Source organism: Anguilla anguilla, chromosome 1, assembly GCF_013347855.1.
Source record: "Anguilla anguilla isolate fAngAng1 chromosome 1, fAngAng1.pri, whole genome shotgun sequence".
In the NCBI taxonomy this organism is placed as follows: Eukaryota; Metazoa; Chordata; class Actinopteri; order Anguilliformes; family Anguillidae; genus Anguilla; species Anguilla anguilla.
In genome coordinates this window covers 64,587,897-64,609,549 of record NC_049201.1, presented here as the reverse complement: position 1 = coordinate 64,609,549, position 21,653 = coordinate 64,587,897, and the positions used below count along the sequence as shown (strand labels likewise).

General features: G+C 44.7%; 1 protein-coding gene across 2 annotated transcripts in view; it reads right to left on the bottom strand.

The window, feature by feature from the left end:
• The window catches only part of sept7b (septin 7b), a 31,733-nt gene extending 10,437 nt beyond the window's left edge, over window positions 1-21,296 (bottom strand). For both annotated transcript variants that reach the window (XM_035431421.1, XM_035431431.1), the window contains exons 1-4: window positions 21,140-21,296; window positions 20,074-20,075; window positions 13,646-13,745; window positions 4,820-4,926 (exon numbers count right to left, since the gene is read on the bottom strand). In XM_035431421.1, the coding sequence (XP_035287312.1) occupies window positions 4,820-4,926; window positions 13,646-13,745; window positions 20,074-20,075; window positions 21,140-21,143 (213 nt within the window). In that variant the 5' untranslated portion in view covers window positions 21,144-21,296. The remainder of the gene's footprint in view (window positions 1-4,819; window positions 4,927-13,645; window positions 13,746-20,073; window positions 20,076-21,139) is intronic.
• Window positions 21,297-21,653: the final 357 nt, after the last annotated feature.

Here is a 21,653-nt window from a genome sequence, read left to right as displayed (position 1 = left end):
TATTCGTTCTGTACTCCATACAAATGTAATCTGTGAGTCAAATAAGTAGCAGTAGCAGCAAAGCTGTGTTACAAGGTTCAATTTGTTTTGTGTTTTTTGGAAAAAGAGCATGCCTCATCTTCATAAGGTTAACCAGCTTAAATACTTCAGTACATTTTATTCTTGTGACAACTGGTGTCAGATGCTCACAAAAAAACAGAAACAGTACAACAATGACAAAAACCGCACGGAAAGATTCTCACTGTGAAAGTGATAATAGTTTGTCACTACCGCTGCCAAGCGAAGGCTTTAGATAGAGCTCCCCTTGTATACAGAAACCCTCGGGGCAAAGGCTACACACTCAGACAGAGAGGACTCATGTAAGGTAACTGAAACCATTAGGTACACGTCAGACCTGTGAAGAATGGGCCTCAAACAGTTCTGCATTTTAACAACAGCGGTGATAAATGTCAAAAACACCACCAATTTTCAGGGCAGATTTTAACCACACACAAAAAAAAAAAAAACTCTGGAGAGTCATTCGCTATATTTGTACAAGCCATCTGTATAATTTCTTGAATAGCCAGACATGTGCGTGTAGCAGATAAAGGTCATTTTATTATTTCTGCTTCGGTGACTGCATCTTGTGGATACGGTAAATCCTCAGCAGCAAATGCTTAACAGGTACGAAATCCAAAATAATAAAAAAAAAACGCTCCATCAAAATAACAATATGATTTACTACCCATTACAGAAACTATCACTGCCAGTGCAAATAGGCCTATACCACAAGTGTTTTCAGCGAGCCACTGCAGGCATTTAAACATTATTTTAAGTAATCACAACATCATTCATTTCTTCGGCACAGGGGACAAATTCTAATGAATGCGGGTATCTATACAGGGACAACAATCCTGTGGCAGTAAATCAGACGGACGGAGCGGGGCAGCCGCGGGGTGCTGGAATGCGCAGGCTCCGCGTCGGCCGCGCGTGACGACGCACGTTCCCCCAGCACCTGGCGCTGCGCGGGCGGGGTTCTTCAGCGTTTTTTTACGGGTCGTCGCGGGTGCGCGACCCACTTACCGCACGCGCGGGAACCCTTCAGAGCGAGCGCGCGTAAATCCTCGTCCTGTCTCCCGCCTGACCTTCCCACCCCGACGCAGCCGGCGAGCGGCACTGCGGCCAGCCGACGGCACTAAGCGCGGCTTCTCCACAACCACCAGAAACACGGGGAGGCATTCCGCACGAAGAAAGCACATCAGGCTTCAAACAGGCGTCAAACTAAATGACCCCGCCATTCTAATATTATGTACCTTAAGGGAGACTGACAAAAAAGTTACTTGGCGATAAATGCCACAGGTATCCGTAAATAACTTTATAAAGAAAAAAAAAAAAAAACGTAACGGTCAATGCCCTTACCTATGAAACTCCAGATGAGATTCTAGCCACATGAGAGAAACAGCTGTTTGGCCAAGGTCAGCTACGGTCAAGCGCGTAACAAACACTCCACCTCCGGCATGGATGTGTCAGGGGTCAGGGGTCAGGAATGACAGATTAGGGGCTCTCCGGTCTCACGCAGCAGAGACAGGAGTCAAGGTGAGAGGAACATGGAAGCTCCTCAGAGCTGTGAGTAAGGCCGGTTCACTGAGCCCGAGGTAAACAGACCGGCCCCACCGTGCCCACTGAGCATCCGGACTGTGAAACAGGAACAGGGTGCTGAATGTGCCCCCGCCCCACCCCACCCCACACACCCCAGCACAGAAACAGCTCGGAGCTCCGGGCTCCTTCAGTCCTTTAACCTGAGCATGCTCAAGCTGCACCCCACAGCTCTGTGGCCTGCCCTGCCCCTCCCCTCCCCTCCCTTCCGCAACATGGCCTTTCCAGCTCCCAAACGCCGAGCAGAGGAGCATAGCGAGCGGCGTCTGAAAGGTCAGGCTCCGCCCCGGCCCGGATAAACTCGTCAGTTTGCTGCCCGAACGCCTTCTGAAACGGGGCGGCGAGACCGTTTGTTATGACACGCTGGAAATCTGCTGAAAACACCGCCGCTTGCAGTAAGACAAACAGGCAGAGAAAGAAAACCGACCCACACAGCAGAGGCCTGTACCATCAACAAACACGAACGCACACCCACTTATGAGCTCAATGGGCATGAATGGGAGCGTACGCAACGCACGCAGAAAGCACCGGAGAGGTTTCATAAAACGCCGCAGACAAATTAGTGCAGCCTGCAAACGGACCCCCGCTGGGCACTTAAAGGCTTAGGGAGATGTCAGCGCTGAGAGACGCGACTGAACTACAGGGAGCGGAATGCGAGGGAGGAAACATCAACAGTCTGCACACGGCTTGCTGCAACAGCACTGAGCATCTGAAGCAGCAACAGCCTCTCACACGGTACACACACAAGGCCGATTCAGAACGATGCTTTACACAAGGCTGTCTATAAGCCAGTAATGGAGCATACGCAGCTTTGCTTTCAAGCCACTTGGGCCGGTAGAACACTTTGGCCAAGCGCTGCAGCCCATCGTCAAGCACTTACTGTTCCTCATCGTGGCTCGGATTCAACACTCAGAGCTTGTGTGTAAAAGCTGGACCTGCTCAAAGGAGTTTTCCCGCAAACACAGGAAGGAGGCGAGGCTTTGAAGAGCAAAAGAAAGCGCACGAGTGGAGGAAAGAGAAGTTCCCCGCGGCGCGCTAGCCCTGCGCGGTACGGGCGGAGGAGGAAGCGGGAAGCGCGCGTCGCGGAGGGGAGAGCGGTGACGCGCGCTCGGCCTGCGTGTGCCGACACGCAGCCGCACCGCCGCTCCATTAGCCAGCTATGCTGCTCAACCAGAAACGCAGAGGGAGCCGCCGCCCCGAGGAGCGCCGCGCGGCTAACGCAGGGCTAGCGCGGCCCGGCGTTTCTGCGGAAGGGAGGTCTGCCGCAAAGGTGGCCTCGCTCGTTCGCTCGCCGAGCCGCGGCGACGACGCGCGTCCAAAACGCAGAGCGCTGCATTCCCGAGCTTCCGCATTCCGCCAGACCGAGGGCGGCGGCCGCCCGCGTTCGGCACCTCGACCGCGCCGCGCGGGCCTGAAAAACAGCCAGATATAGCAGCGCTGGGCTGAGGCAGGGAGGCCGGGAGGCCGCGGGAGGAAATGCTTTGGGTCTGTGTGGAGCAGGTATGAAGGCTCACCGAGGGGGAAGTCCCTGCCGCAGACCCCAATTATGCCCCCCCCCCCCACCACCCCCGCACGCCTGGCGGCCTCAGCGCGGGGTTACACCGAGCGCGTTCAGGGCCGTCCCCAAGCACAAAGAGGGGCCTCATTCCAGCCCCCGCCAAAACCCGACAGGGGTCTGAGCCAGAAGCTACACACAGACACCCCGGAGCGAGAGCTGCACCATTCCATACAAATTAAAGCGCAAGACGAAATCCTATACTTTCATTACAGCGACATGGTGAACTGAGCTTCTGGCTCACCGTGTGTCATTACTGGCACAAAGTAGTGATGAGAGATCTTTCACGACCCGACCGAATTCTGAACCTGAATTTCTCAATCTGGAGAGTTCTCCACTTGGAACCATTCTGGCTACACACACCAAGCGCTTCTTCCGCTCCCGTCCCCCTGGACATTCAGGAGTAATGGGAAACAAGATCAGCGCTTCTGAGCAGGAGCTCTCAAAATACTTAACCTAAACTGCACCAGAAGATAGCCATCTGTCTAAATGAATATTATGCACTTTAATAAAATAACTGACAACGGCATGAAAGATAAAGAGTGGCTTTGACACGTGATTTTAAACAGATCCATCTCTGTACCCGGCTGAGCCTAGCCAATAATAATCCTGCATTCTGTTGCCACAGGAAGTGAATTACCACAGGAAGTTCCATCTTAAGCGTCAGCCTCCCATTTGCTATTTGCAACGCGACTAATTCATGGCTGCACCCGACATGTTTAACCACGTTGGGTAGTCATCCGTCAGCATGTAGAAACAGCCTCGTAAAAGAGCAGGCCTCTGGCTCACTGGGAGGTGTAATTAAGCTGACGTTTTTTTCCAGATAAACGGGGCCAACGTGAGCTTGCTGTGATCACACGTCTCTCAATGAGCAGCGGGGGAATAGCTGGAGTTCCCAACTAGATCATCAGAAGTTCTGGAAACGTTGGGCTTCGCGAACCTCAGGAACGACTCCAGTCGGCACGCACGGTCCGTATCCCCTACCTCTGAACCAATCACCGTGTTCGCCTACTGAGAACAAAACGCTTTGGCTGGTTCGCCGCTTTATTATTGGGTTGATAACTCCTCCCTCCCAACCCAACAACACAACACGTCGGCCTAGAGCTGCTACTCAAAGCAGTGTGGAGGGTTACATTCATTTTCGCAGACTGGATCAGACGGACCAAAGTGGACCAGGACAGGAATATTCAATTTTGTAAATCTAATCAAAGTCTCCACATGCAAGAACTGCTATCGACAAGCAGATGAGAGTCCAAGAAAAACCCGAGTTCACTTCAAGTTCAGCGGTGATCTGATAAGTAGCTAAAACCCAGCTAACTACTCTGTGATTAGAATTTCTTAAGATGACAAAGTTTGAAGGGAGGCAAAGCATTCCTGACAATGTTTATGGCCACAGGTTGTCAAGTTCAAGAAGTGAAGATACAGACAAGATGCCTTAAACCCTACTATACATAAAAATGTATGTTTCAGCTATACTTGCCAACATAACTTCTGTATGCTGATAAAGAACCCAGACCGAACAGAGAGAAACACAGACAAAGACACAGAAGAAGAGAGAGAGACAGAGAGAGACACAGAGGAAGAGACAGAGAGGCAAATGGAGACAGAGAAAAAGCTAGAGCTGATCACCTGTACAGTCTTCTTGATTCTATGTGAAGGCCCAGGGTATTCTGGAGAATACAAGTCTGTCAGGAACAGTGAGTTGATCAACGTTGACTTTCCCAAACCAGATTCCCCTATGGAGAGGAGAAAAGGAAGAGTAAAACATGAATATATGAAGCTAATGAGACAATATACAGGATCGAGAACAAACAGGCCTCCACTGTAATGTGCCCAACAATGAAAACTGAACTTGAAGAACTAAGTAACAATCATGACATGTTCAAAATACGTGAAATACAATCCTACCTGCACTACTATGAGTACATTATGGTGGAGAAAGTTCAGCCACAACCGTTGCACTTAAAGAGATAGTCCGACTTTGGGAAATTCGCTATACCTATAGTTAGACGATAAGATCGATACAAATTTCATCCATGAGCATCCAGCACAAAAATATTAGACAATTATCTAGGGGCTACATGCTAACTTCGATACCACTATGAACGGCTACAGACAGAAACAATGTTAGCTGTGCTAATTAGCCAGAAATACACCTTCCTGCATCTCTCACTGCAGCCAAGGGTACTGCATACCGGGAAACCCCCTAACTCATGCTTGTATATTTTTGTACTAGATGCACAGGGATGAAATTGGTATCTTATCTAGCAATGGGTTAGTTAACCAAAAAGCAAATTTACCAAAATTTGGACTATCCCTTTAAAATGACTTGAATGGTCGATAAAATGGATAATGTATGGGTGAAGAAACAAAGACAGCATTCACTTAACATGAAATATGGCTACATGAAATATTGACTCCATACTTATCTGTGCCCTATCAGCACAATGAGAGCCATTTTAAATTACAAGTTAATACATTTACGTTACATTCTTTAAGTGCTACGGTAAGCTCAGACAATAAAAATTCATGAGGTCATGTAAGTTCCAGAAGTGTACCGCGTAAAAGGCAGAGAGAAACTTTTGGCTGTTAGGAGTACTGAGCACAGAGTGTTAATTCAGCCGCTGTGCAGAGCCTGCTGTGTGATTGGATTTGTCCACTGCTGATTACCTTTGAGCGCTTCATTTCCATGCCCATCCTGACTCAAACAATGGAGGCAGTGTGAGAGAGTACTGGCACCGAGCGCGCTGACCTTTAACGAGCACAAACATCCAGCAGCGAGCTGTGAGCGTGTGTGTGTGTGAGTGTGAGTGTGTGTGTGTGAGAGTGTGAGTGTGTGTGTGAGTGTGTATGTGTGTGAGTGTGAGTGCGTGTGCGTGCGTGTGAGTGTGAGTGCGTGTGCGTGTGCGAGAGTGTGTGTGTGTGTGAATGTGAGTGCGCGTGTGTGTGTGTATGGGGTGGGGGGGTTGGGAAGGCTACGGAGCCAAAAAACATATCCGCCACAAAAGAGGCTCTTCAACCAAAATAGTTTCCACAGCGCGAGTGCCATGCTGACCTCACAAACATAACGGACATATTTAATGGTCTCTGTGAGTATGTGGGCGTCATTTCTCCAGCAAGACTTTTAAGGCCCATCTGTCCAACTCCGTCTCGCTGGAATGGGTCTTGTGGTCTCGTATAAAAAGCAGATTAAAACATGCCAGCTATAAAGATGTCGGTTTCGGTTAAAAAAAAACCAGAAGCCTGACACAGGAAGGACGTGCGAGGCGCAGCAGTCGAGCGCTCTGTGCAGGCCCGAGACATGCGGCCTCTCACCCAGAGCGGAGCGGCCGGCAGCCAGAGAGCCGGGCCTGACGGGGTCCAGCTCCTCACACGGCGAGGCGAAGCCGCATCATTAACCTCGCCCGGCCGCTTCTGGCACGAGCCCCCCGGCTGGCAGGAGCGGGGCCTCGGTGCGGGCGGGGCCGAGCGAGGCCGAGCGTCGTTAGCACGGCTGGCCGGAGACGTGGGAACGAGCGCGAGGTTTCCCGCCGCCCGCGGAGCTCAATCACAGAGCGGGAGAGCGGACAGGTGGGGGGGGGGGGGGGTTACGGTACTCTCACACCTTCCTTTTCTCATAATCAATCTCCAGAAGAAAGGGACGGGCGCGACTCCGCGCTGCGTGCTACGCGACCTTTAGCAGAGAGGAAATCCATTCCAGCCCCGCGCTGGCACAAGATGGAAAACATGTGGAACGGAGCCAAAGCCTTCCTCTCGGCCAGTCCGTGACAGCAGGAGCACGGCCTAATTAACAAGTCAGAGCGGGTTACGCTCACACTGCCACAGCATTTTCAGACTCGGACCCAGAAATCATATCATTTTCAGGCACTAGGTCGAGATTTGATTGGGCCTGAAACTTGACCCTAAACCCAATCACTTCATGTACAAAACTTACCCAGGCTGGAAATGCACCAGGATTAATAAGACTTTATAAGAGTTTATCCAACCTGGACTCAAGACAATGCAAGTAAAGAACAATAAACAAGCACTTTTTCCCCTAAGGCTACAATAACAAACGTTACATAGACCCAAATACAGAATGAGAAACAAAACAACCATTTTAACCCATTCACACAGATAACAAATCTGGCCAATCCACATCCATTTAGGTACTGTTCTATTTCAGGCTTTATACAGAGACTTGGAAATTGGCTTAAATGAAGCAAGGCACTTGTACCATTTACAATACTAGCTTAGTTTATATTCATAATTTAGGTAAAAAATAAAGCTTCATAAGTGCAATTATCTTGCCAAAAAATCAAAAATGAAGTTGTTCTCCTTTAGTTTGAAATGAAATACTGAGCCACATGCAAAACAGGTAAGACTATACATTTCCTGGATCATAAACTCCTGGACCACAACTGTGCAAAATCTCAGGTGATACGCAAACCAACTAAAGATATATAAAGCAAAATGTAAGCAGTGTACTCTGCTCTCCCTTAGTGTCTCCAAATATATACAATGGTTAAACTGCATTGCTGCAAAATAAATCATAACATAATCATATATTTCACCACAAATCAACTGGTGTGACTCATGAAACTCCCTTCTCCATCATTTTAAAGTAGGAATTAAAATAATATTCCACCACCAGAAAAAATGTTGGCGATGTTCCAGGCTCATGGTAGACCAGTGCAGACACAGCACATGACTGAGCCACCTATGAATGCTTACACTACAGTATGAGGAAAAACCCACATTAGAGTATAGCTCAAACCTCTTGGAAGACATTCAGTTTAATTGTGAGATATGAATTCTAACAAAGCAGGCCACAGCGAACCACTACTCTAGCACCATCCGGGTACACTAACAATGCCCCTATACGAACAGCTGTTTGCTAGCCCCAAAACAAATATGCTGAGCATTATTCGCAAAGGCTAACAGTTGTCTATTACGACCAATGCAAATATAACAATATCAAAAATATGTGAACGGAAATAACTAATAAAATGTTACATCTTACAAGCAGTAATACGTACATCTTCACCATGTTTGTATGCATCCTTGCTAGACTTCATGCTTCCTCCTCCTCTTCTGACCAACTCCTCAAAAAATGTCAGCATGGGGAGAATTTCCTTTAGCCATGCCGAGGACTTCGGTCAGATTAGTAAAATCTCGCAAAAACCCAAAGAAAACAACAATTACGCCTCAACGAGTGCTTGTACATTACTGCGTAACCTTACGGTTGACTGTGCCCTGCCATGCTGAAGCAATCAAGCTCTTATGCCGGGCTTTCAACTGTTGTTCTGATGAAACATGCCATACACAGTTGGGAAGCTTATACCGTCCGCTACTGGATAAAAGTTATCAAACAAAAAAGAAAACGGGAAAAGAGTTACAACGGCGTAAAAAGCACGTGGGGTTTTGCACGTGGCCGATGGATTGTACATTTATTCCATATTTAGTCACAGATGTCGATAGTAGAATGATGTGGCGTAATTACACAATAATTCCTCTTGTTTATTTCGAAATTGAGTGAGCAGTTTTTCACCACTGCATTGGCATACCTTTGGGCTATTTTTGGCTTTACTCATATGATGGAACACAAATCTTGGTAGTGAAAGAATATATTTGAATATGAACCCAAATAGGCACTATTGTTCAATAGAATATGAACCAAAATAGGCACTATTGTCCAATGTGTCACACTACTTGCAGATGAGACGGGGTGGTGCTTGTTAAATGGATGAAATACCTGACAATGGCAGCACTTAGAAACTCCGCATTTGGCAATAGCTGTCATGTATCGTCTACTAATTAAGCTTGAACACAGTTTGTTGTTTCCAGTCAGTTTGGTTTTAGGAGCACTGAATGTCTGAGTTGAGCAATTTCAGGACACTAGCCGCCTGGCCATTATGGGGTTTACTTGAAGGGGTTAAGAAGACTAGAATTACATTTCACAACAATTCTTGGCAACGGAAATAGCAAATTAATACAGTCAGCTTTGAACAGCTTTGATTTTTTTTCCAGGACAATAAGCACATGAAGCCAACCCCACTATCCCTAAACATTAATAAAGGACTGCAGTCATGGGCTTGCATTACTCAATGTCTGCTTGCAGTAAGCCTCATGGATACAAAATTAATTATATTTAAGTAACCAAATGGCAAGAGCTAGGCTACATTCTGTGCCAAAACATACTACAATGCACATTCCAGAGGGATATCCTCCACCCGTAGCTATAACCCGATGTAACGGTCAAATTAAGCTGTATAGAATTGCTTTCACTTTAGTATAGTAAAGTATCCACGTTCAGTATGTCCCTGCAGGAAAGAATTGAGACTTTGTTCACTCCCAGTTTCTAAGAATTTTCGGCACTTTGCCCTGCAAAAATACACAGGGGCAAGTCATTACTGGTAAGCATCAAACTGACGTTCCTCCATACCTCAGGTTGTGCCCATGAGTTATTTACTATGAGGAACATATTCTCCTCATAATAGTTCTTTTAAACTTAGTCAGCTTTGGTTTTGTATTTAAACCAACAAGTCTCCGACATGCCAACCTCTCCCTTAAAGTGCTTCTAGCAAACAAATTCCAGTAATTTACCCATAAGCATGTGATTTTTTCCTGAATACTACAGCCTCCGCCCAAAATAAAGCTTAATCATCAGAGCCAGATCCAGCCAAATCCGGTGGGTCTGGGTAAACAGAAGCCCTGTGACAACCCCTGCTGAGAGCTGTCCCACACTGCCTAGCAGCTTGGAGTATATGCTACATTATTTGTGAATATTCAGGTTAATATCCTCTTACAGGAAGCGCATTCCATGAACCCTGGGCATAAAATTCAGTGAGGAAGAGGAAAACTACATTTTTTGGAAACAGCAGGGGTACAGTTTGCACACTGCAGAACAGTGGCTCAGCCAAATTCAAAAGGTTGAACAATTTGTGGAATACGTCATCAAAGCAGCCAGTCTTGCTATTCCCAGTAGCCAAGAAACACCAATTTAAATTTAACAAGGCATACATTTGCAAAACACAAGACTTTGGTAGAAAGCCCACAAAGGACATGAGAGAAACTTAGGTAAAATAATACACACTGGAAACACGACCAGTGCTAAAATGGACGGCGTAACACCATGGTGAAGTAGCTCTGCAACAGCAGCAGCCACCAGGAGGGATTCACAGTGAAGTGGCGCCTAGCCAGATGACTTGGTCAGCGGCCAACACATTTCCTTTAAAGGAAATTTTATGTAGCTGTATAAACGATGAGCCATGAGGCCCCTTTGAATGCTGGGAATCTAAAGCTGGGAGAGGCAGGACATCTTGAATTGCACAGAGGGGTTTTCTCTGATTCATGTGATGGAATGCCACTGTAAGGAAGCAGACCGAACGGCCGCTGCGGCAGGCCCGTAATTCTTAGGCAACGGCACAGAAGGGGGAGTGGGAGTTTTCTTTTTTTTCGCCCAGTTTGCTCAACTGGTACTCCCCCAAAAGCAGCAAGGGGAGGGGATCGGTTCCATTCAAACAGCAATGTAGCCCGACTGCTCAAACGTTTCACTGTGCATGACAAATTGTGATTCGTGGACCAAACATCTTTGGGCCAAGTTCATCTGCTAGCAATCACAGAATTCTCAAACGGATGGGGAAAACCAGGGCTCTCTGACAAAAACAGAGTTTTTATTCCAGTGAAAGGCAGCTTCCAGGCTGTGAAACAGAAGATCACACACTTTTCTCCTTTTAGTATAGCAAGTGCATAGCAATATGTCACAAACAGTATACTGTAGCCAACAAATATATCCATTTTATTACAGATAAAAAATGAATTAAATACAGCCTTATACATCTTTGCCGGTGGGTCAAATAGGTAGCCTGGAACTGCAATAATTTTCTTGTAGATCTCCAAACTGTGCAAAACCTAAATAAAAACCTTAAAACCTAAAACCAATACTTTTACCTTATACACCTTGCCAATTGTGATGAATGAATAAACCGCTGACTTGGATACTAACTCAGCTAGCTATACAGGTTGGCTGACATAATGCTGGTGGAATTTCCATTGTAATAAACGCCTGGTCTAGACTCAATTAATCAAGGGCTTGCCCTTTTTTCAATTATGAACGCAGAGCAGACAAGACGCATCCATACCAGGGCCAACAAGTCGCCATTTACTGATTTCTTTTGATTAAACACAGGATTATAAAGTTTGCATCTTTGTGAACATGCTGCACAATGTTCAGAAAGAAAAAATATTTGAAAAACATTCACTTTATCATTTATGAAATTTAATTGCGATAGATTTTTTAACCACAAGTCTATCGCAATGAACACAATGACTCACAAGAGCTTCGAGAATGAACAACACTACATGTGGCAACACCGAAGAATAGAATTACAGAGAAAACCACAGAAGGCAGCGAAATTACCTGCAGAACACATCCACAACTCCATTAAGTTCCTTAGAAAGAATGCACACTGTGTTAAGTGACTAGCAGTGGGGCCCATTTCCTGCATTCCTGTGAGAGGGAATTCCAGGGTCCCCACATGAATACTGATCTCACATTTGAGAGAATGCCTCACATTTTCTTCTGAAAACAGGCATGAGCATCAGCTGAATGGATTCAGACAGGAAGTGATGTCACTTGCCATTAAAACAGGTTTCCTGTGCCAATGTCTCAAGGCAATCTTATTGAGGGGAGTGACAGGGATGCATGTGTGTGTCAGCTGGGTTGGCTTTGAGCCCTGTAAGTCTGAATGGAATTACAGGAAGCTTCCCACCCGAAGTCCACAAGAGCACAGGAAAAAAGCCACTATTCCAAAAAGGAAGATGCATGTTAAAGTGCCTGAACCACATTTCAGACTGAAATGTGGGTCAAACTGTCTCTTCAAATATAAGGATACTTAAACTGAATGCTATGGCACTGTGTAACAAGTAACATATTCCAGTGTAAAATAGTTATGTGCAAGAATCTTGAATCCTCGAATTTGTTGCAAAAGGTTAAGGACCAAGGGCACGTGATGAGAGTAAATGACCCTGCACTTAAGGAAAGGGGTAGTGCAGTAGTCATAAACTTAAGTACAAAGGAAATGCTCAACACATTTAACATTTCCTTTGCAGGGCACAATTGTTATGGAGTTTTTTCTACTGGCCCAATCAGGGCAGCAGGCCAGTGTTCTACTTGCCCCAGGTAGATTTCCACTGGCCCAGCCACTTTTTTAAAGGAGATATTACAGACTACGTGCATTAAAAAGCGTCAAAACGCCAATCTGCAGCACAGCAAAAACACAATCCTTTATTAAATATGAAAATATGCCAATCGTTCCCTCCAAATTATAGATGAGCTTCATCTTTCTGAGCTGTTTTGACCAACTGCAGGTAAAGCAATTATCAGAAAATACTTAGTTTGTTCTCTTAGGTAGCTTATGGGTTTGCTAGAAGGCTACCATTATCATTTTAATATTACGTCAGTAAATATTAGTTTTATCTTATGAGTAAATATGTCAAACCGTAATGCATAAATATATGGTCTGGGGCTGGGGCTGTTTTTCATGGTTTGGGGAAGGAAAATCTTAATGCTACAGCATACAATCACATTCTAGACGATTCTGTGCTACCCCAACAGTCTGGGGAAGGCCCTTTCCTGTTTCAGCATGACAATGCCCCCAAGCACACAGGGAGTTCCATATAAAAATAGTTTTGTCGAGAACAGCGTGGAAGAACTTGACTGGCCTGCACAGAGCCCTTACCTAAACCGCATCCAACACCTTTCAGATCAACTGGAAACCCAACGGTGAGCCAGGCCTAATCGCCCAATCAGTGCCCGACCTCACTAATGCTCTTCTGGCTGAATGGAAGTAAATCCCTGCAGTAATGCTCTAACATCTAGTATAAAGCCTTCTCAGAAGAGTGAGGGTTATTATAGCAACAAAGGGTGGACCAACTACTTATTAATGCCCATAACTTGGATGAGATGTTGGATGTCCGGTGTCCACATACCTTTAGCAATGTAGTATATTAGTAAGCAAGCATTGGTACAAAAATTAATTAAAGAAAAAGCTGTAACATAAGTTACTGATAAGCAAGTTTCAGAACAGAGAGGATGACTGTAAAGTTAGTTATTTATAAGAAAGCCTTGGTACAATGAACGATCAAACTGAAACATTCGCTATTAAGAAGCAAGTGTCATAGTTGTAGTGTAGTTACCAGGATGGTAAAAAACATCTCTTTCTCTTCGACCTGGATAAGACTTACTTTCCTCGATTGGGCAAGTGACAGATCAATCAACTGCCCCGAACGAATCTCATAGTGGCCCTGGGCAAGCAGACACTCCCTATTGTCGAGCCCTGCTTTGGTATGCAAGGTTACTGCAACGTAGAGATGGCATTGACACAACACAGCCCAATGAACAGCCCAATGAATACTTAAAAGATTTCAGGTTCTTATTCAAAAAGCACTGGCAGCCAGATTATCAGTACTCACCCACAACCATGAGAGTGAACTCAAAACCTCTCTTCACAGACTTCCTGTACACTTGATTGGGAAGGTTTGCAAAGCCAACATATCCCTCCACGTTCTGTTGCTGAAAAAAGCAACAGAGACAACATCAAGGGTTTGCGAGATGGTGGAATCCTGAACTCAACACATTTCAACATTTCAGCTTGGCGTGTCTGAGCAGGTGAGAATTTCATATGTGGATTCAAAATGCTCTGATTGGTTAAAGCAATGTCTCAATGGATATGTTAGTTGGTCTCATTCACACCCAGAGAGGGAGGACAAGTAGGGCAACCAATGCCCAACTGCTTAATAGCTACTCCTCTAGTCAAATCAGCACTGGCAACTGGCCGGTAACAGTCGTGCAGTGAAACTAATTTTCTGAAGTCAAATTACCATCATAGAAGCATTTGGGGAAGTAAGAGTGCTTTCAATCCCATCACCTTACTTCCTCTCCTGTCCATTTTGTGTCCAAAATGAACAGATAAAACGTGAATGGCAAAGAGTTACTTGCAGGTTTAATTTCATTTTTGGCTCATGCATCTTATATACTGTATATAGAGTAGGCTACTGTTTGCTAAAACCAGAAGTGTGACCATATATACAGCCATTTTTGGTTCATCAAATACCCAGTTACCATCACACACACACATACACGTTATTTTCTCTAGTATGTTCAATTAAATCCTTTCGAATATATATATGTATTTCAAGGTATAATTTAGTGCATTCAGGCAGAAAAGCAGATGAGCAGTGGCAAAAAGGACATTTTCAATGAGTCAGTACTTACAGCTGTTATGATGAGCGTTCACACACAGTTCCAGGAGTCGCGGAATGGGGATGCGCCGATTGTTTGAAGAAAGGAATGCAAAGATGAGGATTGGAATTCCCAGGTGGCAGAATCGTCATTACAGAGAGCAAAGACAAACAAAGATCAGTCAAATTACTTATTTTATCAAGGGTCCATACCAATACAAATAAACATGCAAACCATAAACTTCTCAAATGAAAAGATTAATCTAAGACACAGAACATGAACTCCTGAGCACAGAAGAGATTTAAAGGCTGCATTTTCATACCTCTACCAGAAAAAACACAATGAGAAGCATTTCCTTTCTAGAATTCATTTCCCCTGGATATTACAGCAGTGCTTATCCCAGATCAGGCACCAGCCAAATTATCTTCAATTCTTCAAGTCAAGAGCTATATTCATCACACCAAATAGAAACACATTCTTTTTAATCTGTTATCCATAACCCAAGCTCAGGCTAACATGTTTATCATCTGGAAAAGAAGGAAATGTATTGTAAACAATGCTAAGTGATGTGCTCGACATTGAGAGATGACTCTCTCGGGACGTTAGAGGATTTTTAAACATTTCCTTCCTTCGCTATGTAGAGCATCAGCAGAGGTCAAGGATCCTCCACATTCTCTGCATGAAACCAGCAGCACAACTGGACAACTGCTAACAGGCAAGAAAAGCACTCTGTCGAGTGGCCATATAGAGCAGTTACTGGCTCCAGGCGAACCACCTCCCTGGGGCTACGAATGTAATCTTCGCACTTAGTCCCAGCTAATGCACGATCGTTCACTAATCCTTAAACTGAAGCAGTGCGGCAATTTAGGCATTTACGGATCACCCATAGGGCTAACATGGAGACTTTGACGGACATAAAGTTGGCAACTTCGAAAGACGGCCGCTGAAAGAGGCTGAAGTATTCATTTACACTTCACAGCCAAAACAATCAATAAAGCCAACCAAGTGCTCGGAAAACGATAGCACACCTATAAAAACGAGCCGCAGATAATGTTCCCACTGGACACTTAATCCTGCTAGCCGCAAGCGCGCGGCTTCGTTTTCACTCACTTCCTAAATAAAACCATCATGCACAAACCGCACATGCATGCGCTCATAAGAATTAGACCAACAGTTAAAACTAGTCTCGTCTTACTGACAGGGGCACCGTTAGAATATAAAGCAACTGTTTTCAACCGCCTTTTGTCGTTCTCCTTTCAGTCAAATGAAAAACTCTGGCAGGTAGCTGTAAAGCCCGCTTGCATCACTGAGTGGGGGAGGGGGGTCAGGTTCACGGCTCGACAGGAAGTAGTTTCACATGCTAAGCATCCACATGAGCACTTCAAACAAAAGAAATATAACATTTCAATATATGACTGCAGTTTCAGTTTAATATGGAAACCAAAGTGAAACTTATTTTCAACGTTTTTTTGTCTGTTAGGCTTACAGAAGTTCTCAACATCACACAGGCCAACTGTCTGGGATTCAGTCTCACTCTTAACTCAGTTTCAAATCAACCACACATTTCTCTCACCCATTTTCTGATGAACAGTTTCACTAACAAAAAGTTCAATCCACATTCTAAAACTTTCACACAGCAAACATTTTTGTTTCAGAAATGGACCCAGGAGCCTGCTCTTCAAATTAACAGAGACCAAACACTGCTACAAGAAAACATGCCATTTGGCTAAACGTGGCTAGCAGACCCCGCATTTCTCAGCTAGCAGCCATCCAGCAATCAGCAGACTGTATACCAAAGGCTTACATGCCTCTGAACTCCACAGGCTCCTGCTGTGCTCTGCTGTACACAGGGGGAAAGAAACTTGAAAAATAAGCACGGGAAGAAATTCACTGCGTCACAGAGTCAGAGCAGCGGGGAATGAGTGTACGAGAGTGGGTTGTGTCAGAGATTCTCTCTAAGGACAGGGCCCCTCTAATTCACATCACCCCCCTCCCGTAGGGAGGATCGCACTCAGTCCCAGCGCAGCAGGAAGCCATGGCGTCTCCATGCTAGAACGGCCCGCCGCAGCGCGTCCAGCTGGGCTAGCGAAGGAGGCGCTCGTAAGAGCAGCGCTGTGAGTCTGCCTGGCTCGCTGAGAGCAGCAGCGGTGCCGTCAGCAGCTGGAATTCAGAAGCGCTGAGCATGGCTTCCCCGGCTCCTCTGAGAGCAGAGAGCCCTGCATGCGGTGTGCTGCGGCACAGAAGCGGCCCTGCCTCCAGTCATCGCTAAAGCCTGCTGCAGTCCTCAGCGCTAGCAGTGCTAACTACACCCGCCAACAACAGGGCACCACGCTCGCACGGTTAGGGGATTTAAAGGTCTCAACAAAAAATGGAGAATCTGCATTTTAAATAAATATATCCATAAATTAAAATGAGTCTGTAGGGAAGAGGCGTTCAACTCTGAACTCCATCTTGCTCTGCTCATTCCTAGAATGTCTCAGGACAGCAGTAAAATAAACTGAGAGGGTTTAAGGCTAAAATGAGAACACGAAGGTCATACTTTCATCAATTATACATCTCACAGCATATTTGCAAATGTTGCAGTACTTCACAAAATATTAATAAACCCAATTTGGCACAAATTAGGACTGTTGGTTAACACTACAAATACAGAACTACAGATAGCAATACTGCATAAGGTGAAGCCATACAATTAAGTAAGGTCACTACATTGCAACTTGACCTTCATTACCAATGTCCATTCTGATGAATCCACACCAGATGAATCACCAGCCTCACACTAAAATCAACACCCAACCAACCACAGACGTACAGGAACAGTAGAGTAAAAATAAGATAATTCCTGTAGCGTACAGTTTCATCATTCAGCTCACACCCAGCCTTCAATTCACTGGCAGGAAAACAAGCATGCCTGGAGCATGCCTGAAGGCTGTAGAGCTCTTGGGGACACTGCAGTCTATGCAGTGGCAAATTTACTCACTGACTAAGAAAATACAATCAGGAAGCCTACTGCTAAATTTGAGCATAAAAAAAACTTCTCTGTGAGAGAACTACAGGAAGTGCTGCGGTGTGACAAGTCTGTGTTTTGCTGTTCACCCAGGCCCGACTGCACAACGAGCAGATGTCTGCTGCTACTGGAGGAGAGTGAGGAAAAGCACGGCCTGTGCGACAACACAAAAGGCCTTGGGAGAGATATTAAAATGCCTATGCTGAAGAGTTGGTCTCAGCAGTGTGACTGTGCTCTGAAGTGAACTGAAAGTGTGGCCCAGGTACCGGGAGCTGCGGCTCTCCTCTGCTCACGGTTTGAGACGGCACGCAGCCAAGCTGCTTCCTCCCCCGCTCTGCGGTCACGCGCCGCTCTCCTTTAGCCTCCCGCCCTGCTCCAGGTCTGCAGCTCCGCAAACAAGCGCCACCAGGCTGGCCAGAGTGGGTTCCCAGAAATACAGGAAACGCTAAAAACCAGCAAAACCGAGCAGCCCCCAGCAACTTCTTTCAGCAGAAGAGAAACTTCTGGAGGGAAACGTAGCAACTTTCTGCTCACATGAACTGGCAATGCTGAGTGAGCTTGTCTCTAAAGCATCATCTCAGACATTCAGAACTTACTGTACTGCCCGTCATCTCAGACTTGACCAGAATTGCCCTGGGATTGCTAACAAACTTATAACCAAGCTTACAAATTCATCCATGGACAAGGATATGCCTGGGATATACTGAAAACAGGATCTAGAGAATGGAAACAACTGCAGCTCCACAATGATAACAAGACCTTATTAGCAAGACACAATAAAAACAACCGCCTTTCACAATTAATCCTTTTTGTGGGTGCTTGGAGCTGTGGGTTAAAATAATTTCAACACACTCCGGGTGCATTACAAACAAAGTGAATTGGGAACAGATGATCCCAACTTTTTCCCTTCTATCCAATTCAAACTCAAGCCAAGGCAGACTGTATGACTTAAAAATATCTTTGTAATTTAAGATTATAAATTGTACTTCATGTCCGCATGAGGACAAAACGTTACTTCAAAGAGCGTACAGCATTTTGGGAACTTTGAATTTCAAAGGGGGGGGGGGGGGGGGGTGCTTTTATGAAAATGTGGGCAAACCTGAAATTGAGGGATTGCAAAATTAAGTCCCACAAACTAGATTTGAAACACTTTCTAGAGCACAATTCCCGTAAAACACAATGAAAGTGTAATGAATGATGCAACAGAATCCTTCAACAACACATCTACAATAATTTACTTTCCAAGTCAGTGTATCATCATGATGCTCAAATAACTTTAAAAACAAATGCATAAAAAGTCAATAGATAATGAGATGAACAAGAGGAATATGTTGCAGTAACAAAATTGTCGATTGAAGGGTGCCTAAAGCTGCTTTATGAAATTTCCATTACAATTATGATTCAACATACAATATGAGAATGGAATTAACTTAGTTTTCCTGAATTTTAATACATCTTTTTAAAAATGTCTAAGGTGGGCAGTTAAATATACAGTGCAGGTCACACAAAGAAACCCTTTGACCCATACAAGTTCAATTTAGGCCTAAACAAACACTTTACTGGGGTTCCCCCAACCCCCCACAGGTGACCCTGTGTGCCTTTTATGTTGTAATTATTTATCAATGATTTAACAGCACAAACACTTTGCACATTGCACTGACTTTGAAGCAGGTGCTGGTAGCAGTTGCCAGAGGCTGGGAAAAGGCAACTTACTCCAAGCAATCATGGCCAGTAAACAGATGCCTTTCTAGTTGGACTGGGTTAGGGATCTCGCTACTGTGGCCGGACAATACTTTATGCCTGTTTCTGCCATAAGTTAGTTGTAGATTCTCATAAATGTGTTACCGCCCGCTGATTTTAAAAAAAATGCACATTTAGGTCTACGTGTGCTAAAACAGTTGAAACTAAGAGTTGTGACTTAATGAAGGAAATAACTCATGGAAAACGTTTCCATTTTCCTATTCCACATAAATCAACCGGACTTCCAAAGGTCAGATTTTCCTCTGCTACATGCAGGTGTTGTAATAACCATCGTTTCTCCACTTTCCTCACAATTTGACCCAAAATAACAAACTAAGCCAATGTCACTTATTTTGTTTCGCAATATATTCGAATGTCATTTTAATGGAATTTAATTCTTGATAACGCTACATCATTTTTTCCACCCAAAAGACCAAACCGCTGCACTCCACCCCGTGTTCTGGCCGAGATGTAAATTATTCTAACTTAACCCGAGTATGAAAGGACACCAAACATGGTATAATTTAGAACCTGTGTCGATTCCTGTGATTTCAACCAAGTAACTGAGTCCCTAAAGTTCAATGCCAATTCCATTTTCTGTGAGCGGCTTTAACTTCTAGGCCTATAGAAGGTTCAGAGTAACGTTAGAAGCAGCGTCCGGTATGGTTAACGTTAGCTAACTAGTCTAGATAACGAGAAAATTACTTAGAATAGGTAACATTGGCGTACCTGCTAACTGGAGAACCCTGCGCTCTGTGTGAAATGGGCGCCAGAAACCTTCACTCTCAAGCTAGCCAAGCTAACACGTTTATCTCCCTTTGCCATTGTTATTCTCAGCACTAACAAAGCTAACAATAGCTACAAGTTAAAAAGTAAACTGTCCTTATCCTTATTGTCCAAACTCGTTTGGACAGCTTTCGACATAGCAAGTTTTGACCGATCAATAAAGAACACACAACTAGGTGATATTACTATGAAAAAAATATATAAACAGAATATTAGCCACTCTTGGTTAGCTTAATGACGTGTTAAGATGTCTATATACGCGATTAGTTATAGCTATATTTTCTGTTTCTACTGCAACTTGGCTCGTTAACGTTGCTGTGCTCTGACTAGCCACCACTAGCAGCTAGTAACGAAAACGAAAAGTAACATTATTCAGCAAAGTCAGACAACTTCTGCTAGCACTTCGATTCGGTATAACTTAATATCCACCAAACTATGTTAGCAAACTTGAGTAAAATGATCAGTGCGTAAGATACAGCAATTAAATGAGCGATAAGCAGTTCATAAAAATTACCAGTACGTGACGCCAGCTACTACTTCGAGAGCTAACAAGACACTGTCAAACCATAACTTTCGCTGGCTAACAGTTAGCATTCGCAAACCTACGCAGATGGCCAGCTAAATCAACAAAACTCGCTAATGTTATAAATTACGCTAGACTATACCGTTTTGTGCAGGTTGGCAGGCGCGAGGTCAAGTGACCGATCTGTAGTTAAATAACGACGATAAAAGCAATAACGACTACCAGTATTCCGCCACCTAAATTGCTAGTTAACTTTAGATGTAGCTAGAAAACCGACCGGCTAGCGCTAAATTGTAGCAGCGAGTCATCCAAATGATAGTAATTGTGGCTATATAGGGAGCCAGCTATATCACTATTATCGGTGGTCAATAAACTAACAAGCTGGATAGCTAATACGATTGATTTAGCGTTTGCGTTTTTTGACAAAAATGCGTTCAATAGGTAGCTTTGTATTGTGTAGTAGCTAACGTAGTGCTAACGTTAATGGAAGAGAAAAAATCCACACAGACAGGAAATGCCTAACTCGCGCTCGATTCGTGAATAAATGTGCTAGGAAACATCTGTTCGGCATCGGCAATCTTATTATAACATACAAAGTTTCACAAATGAATCAAACATGACTGTACTTTCCAACAGTTTGATCACTGAAAAGTCTTGCAGTAGACTCACCCATGATGTTGACTATCCCAGCCGCCTCTGTAACCGATCCTTCACATACCCCTTCTCAGACTCACGGCGGTCCTCACAATTCTGCGCACACCTACGTAACTTTTCTTACGTATCGCATACACTGCACCATGGATCATCAACGGCTCGGTTAAAATGCGCATTTAGCCTTTGGTGAATAGCAATGTCAAGTGTATATCTCGCGAGATTTTATTCAGCCACACCAAAAGATTTTTATTTTTTCGGGCGGGGGGCGGGCAGGGGACGTGACTGGGCAGCATTTGATGAAGTTAGCTAATTATCTTTAATTAATTAAAGTTTTATAATGTGCTTAATATCCACAACTTCAGTGCGAAGAACACGCGCTTATTAGTTTTATGTGAACTTGTTTAATTATCAGGGTTGCCAACTTTGGTCAACTAGCTGCAGTGATGTCAAAGAGATTCGAATCTCTTTGGTGATATGAGACTGTTGCGCGAGCACGCATGCACTTACATCGCGCACATCTTTTTCTAGC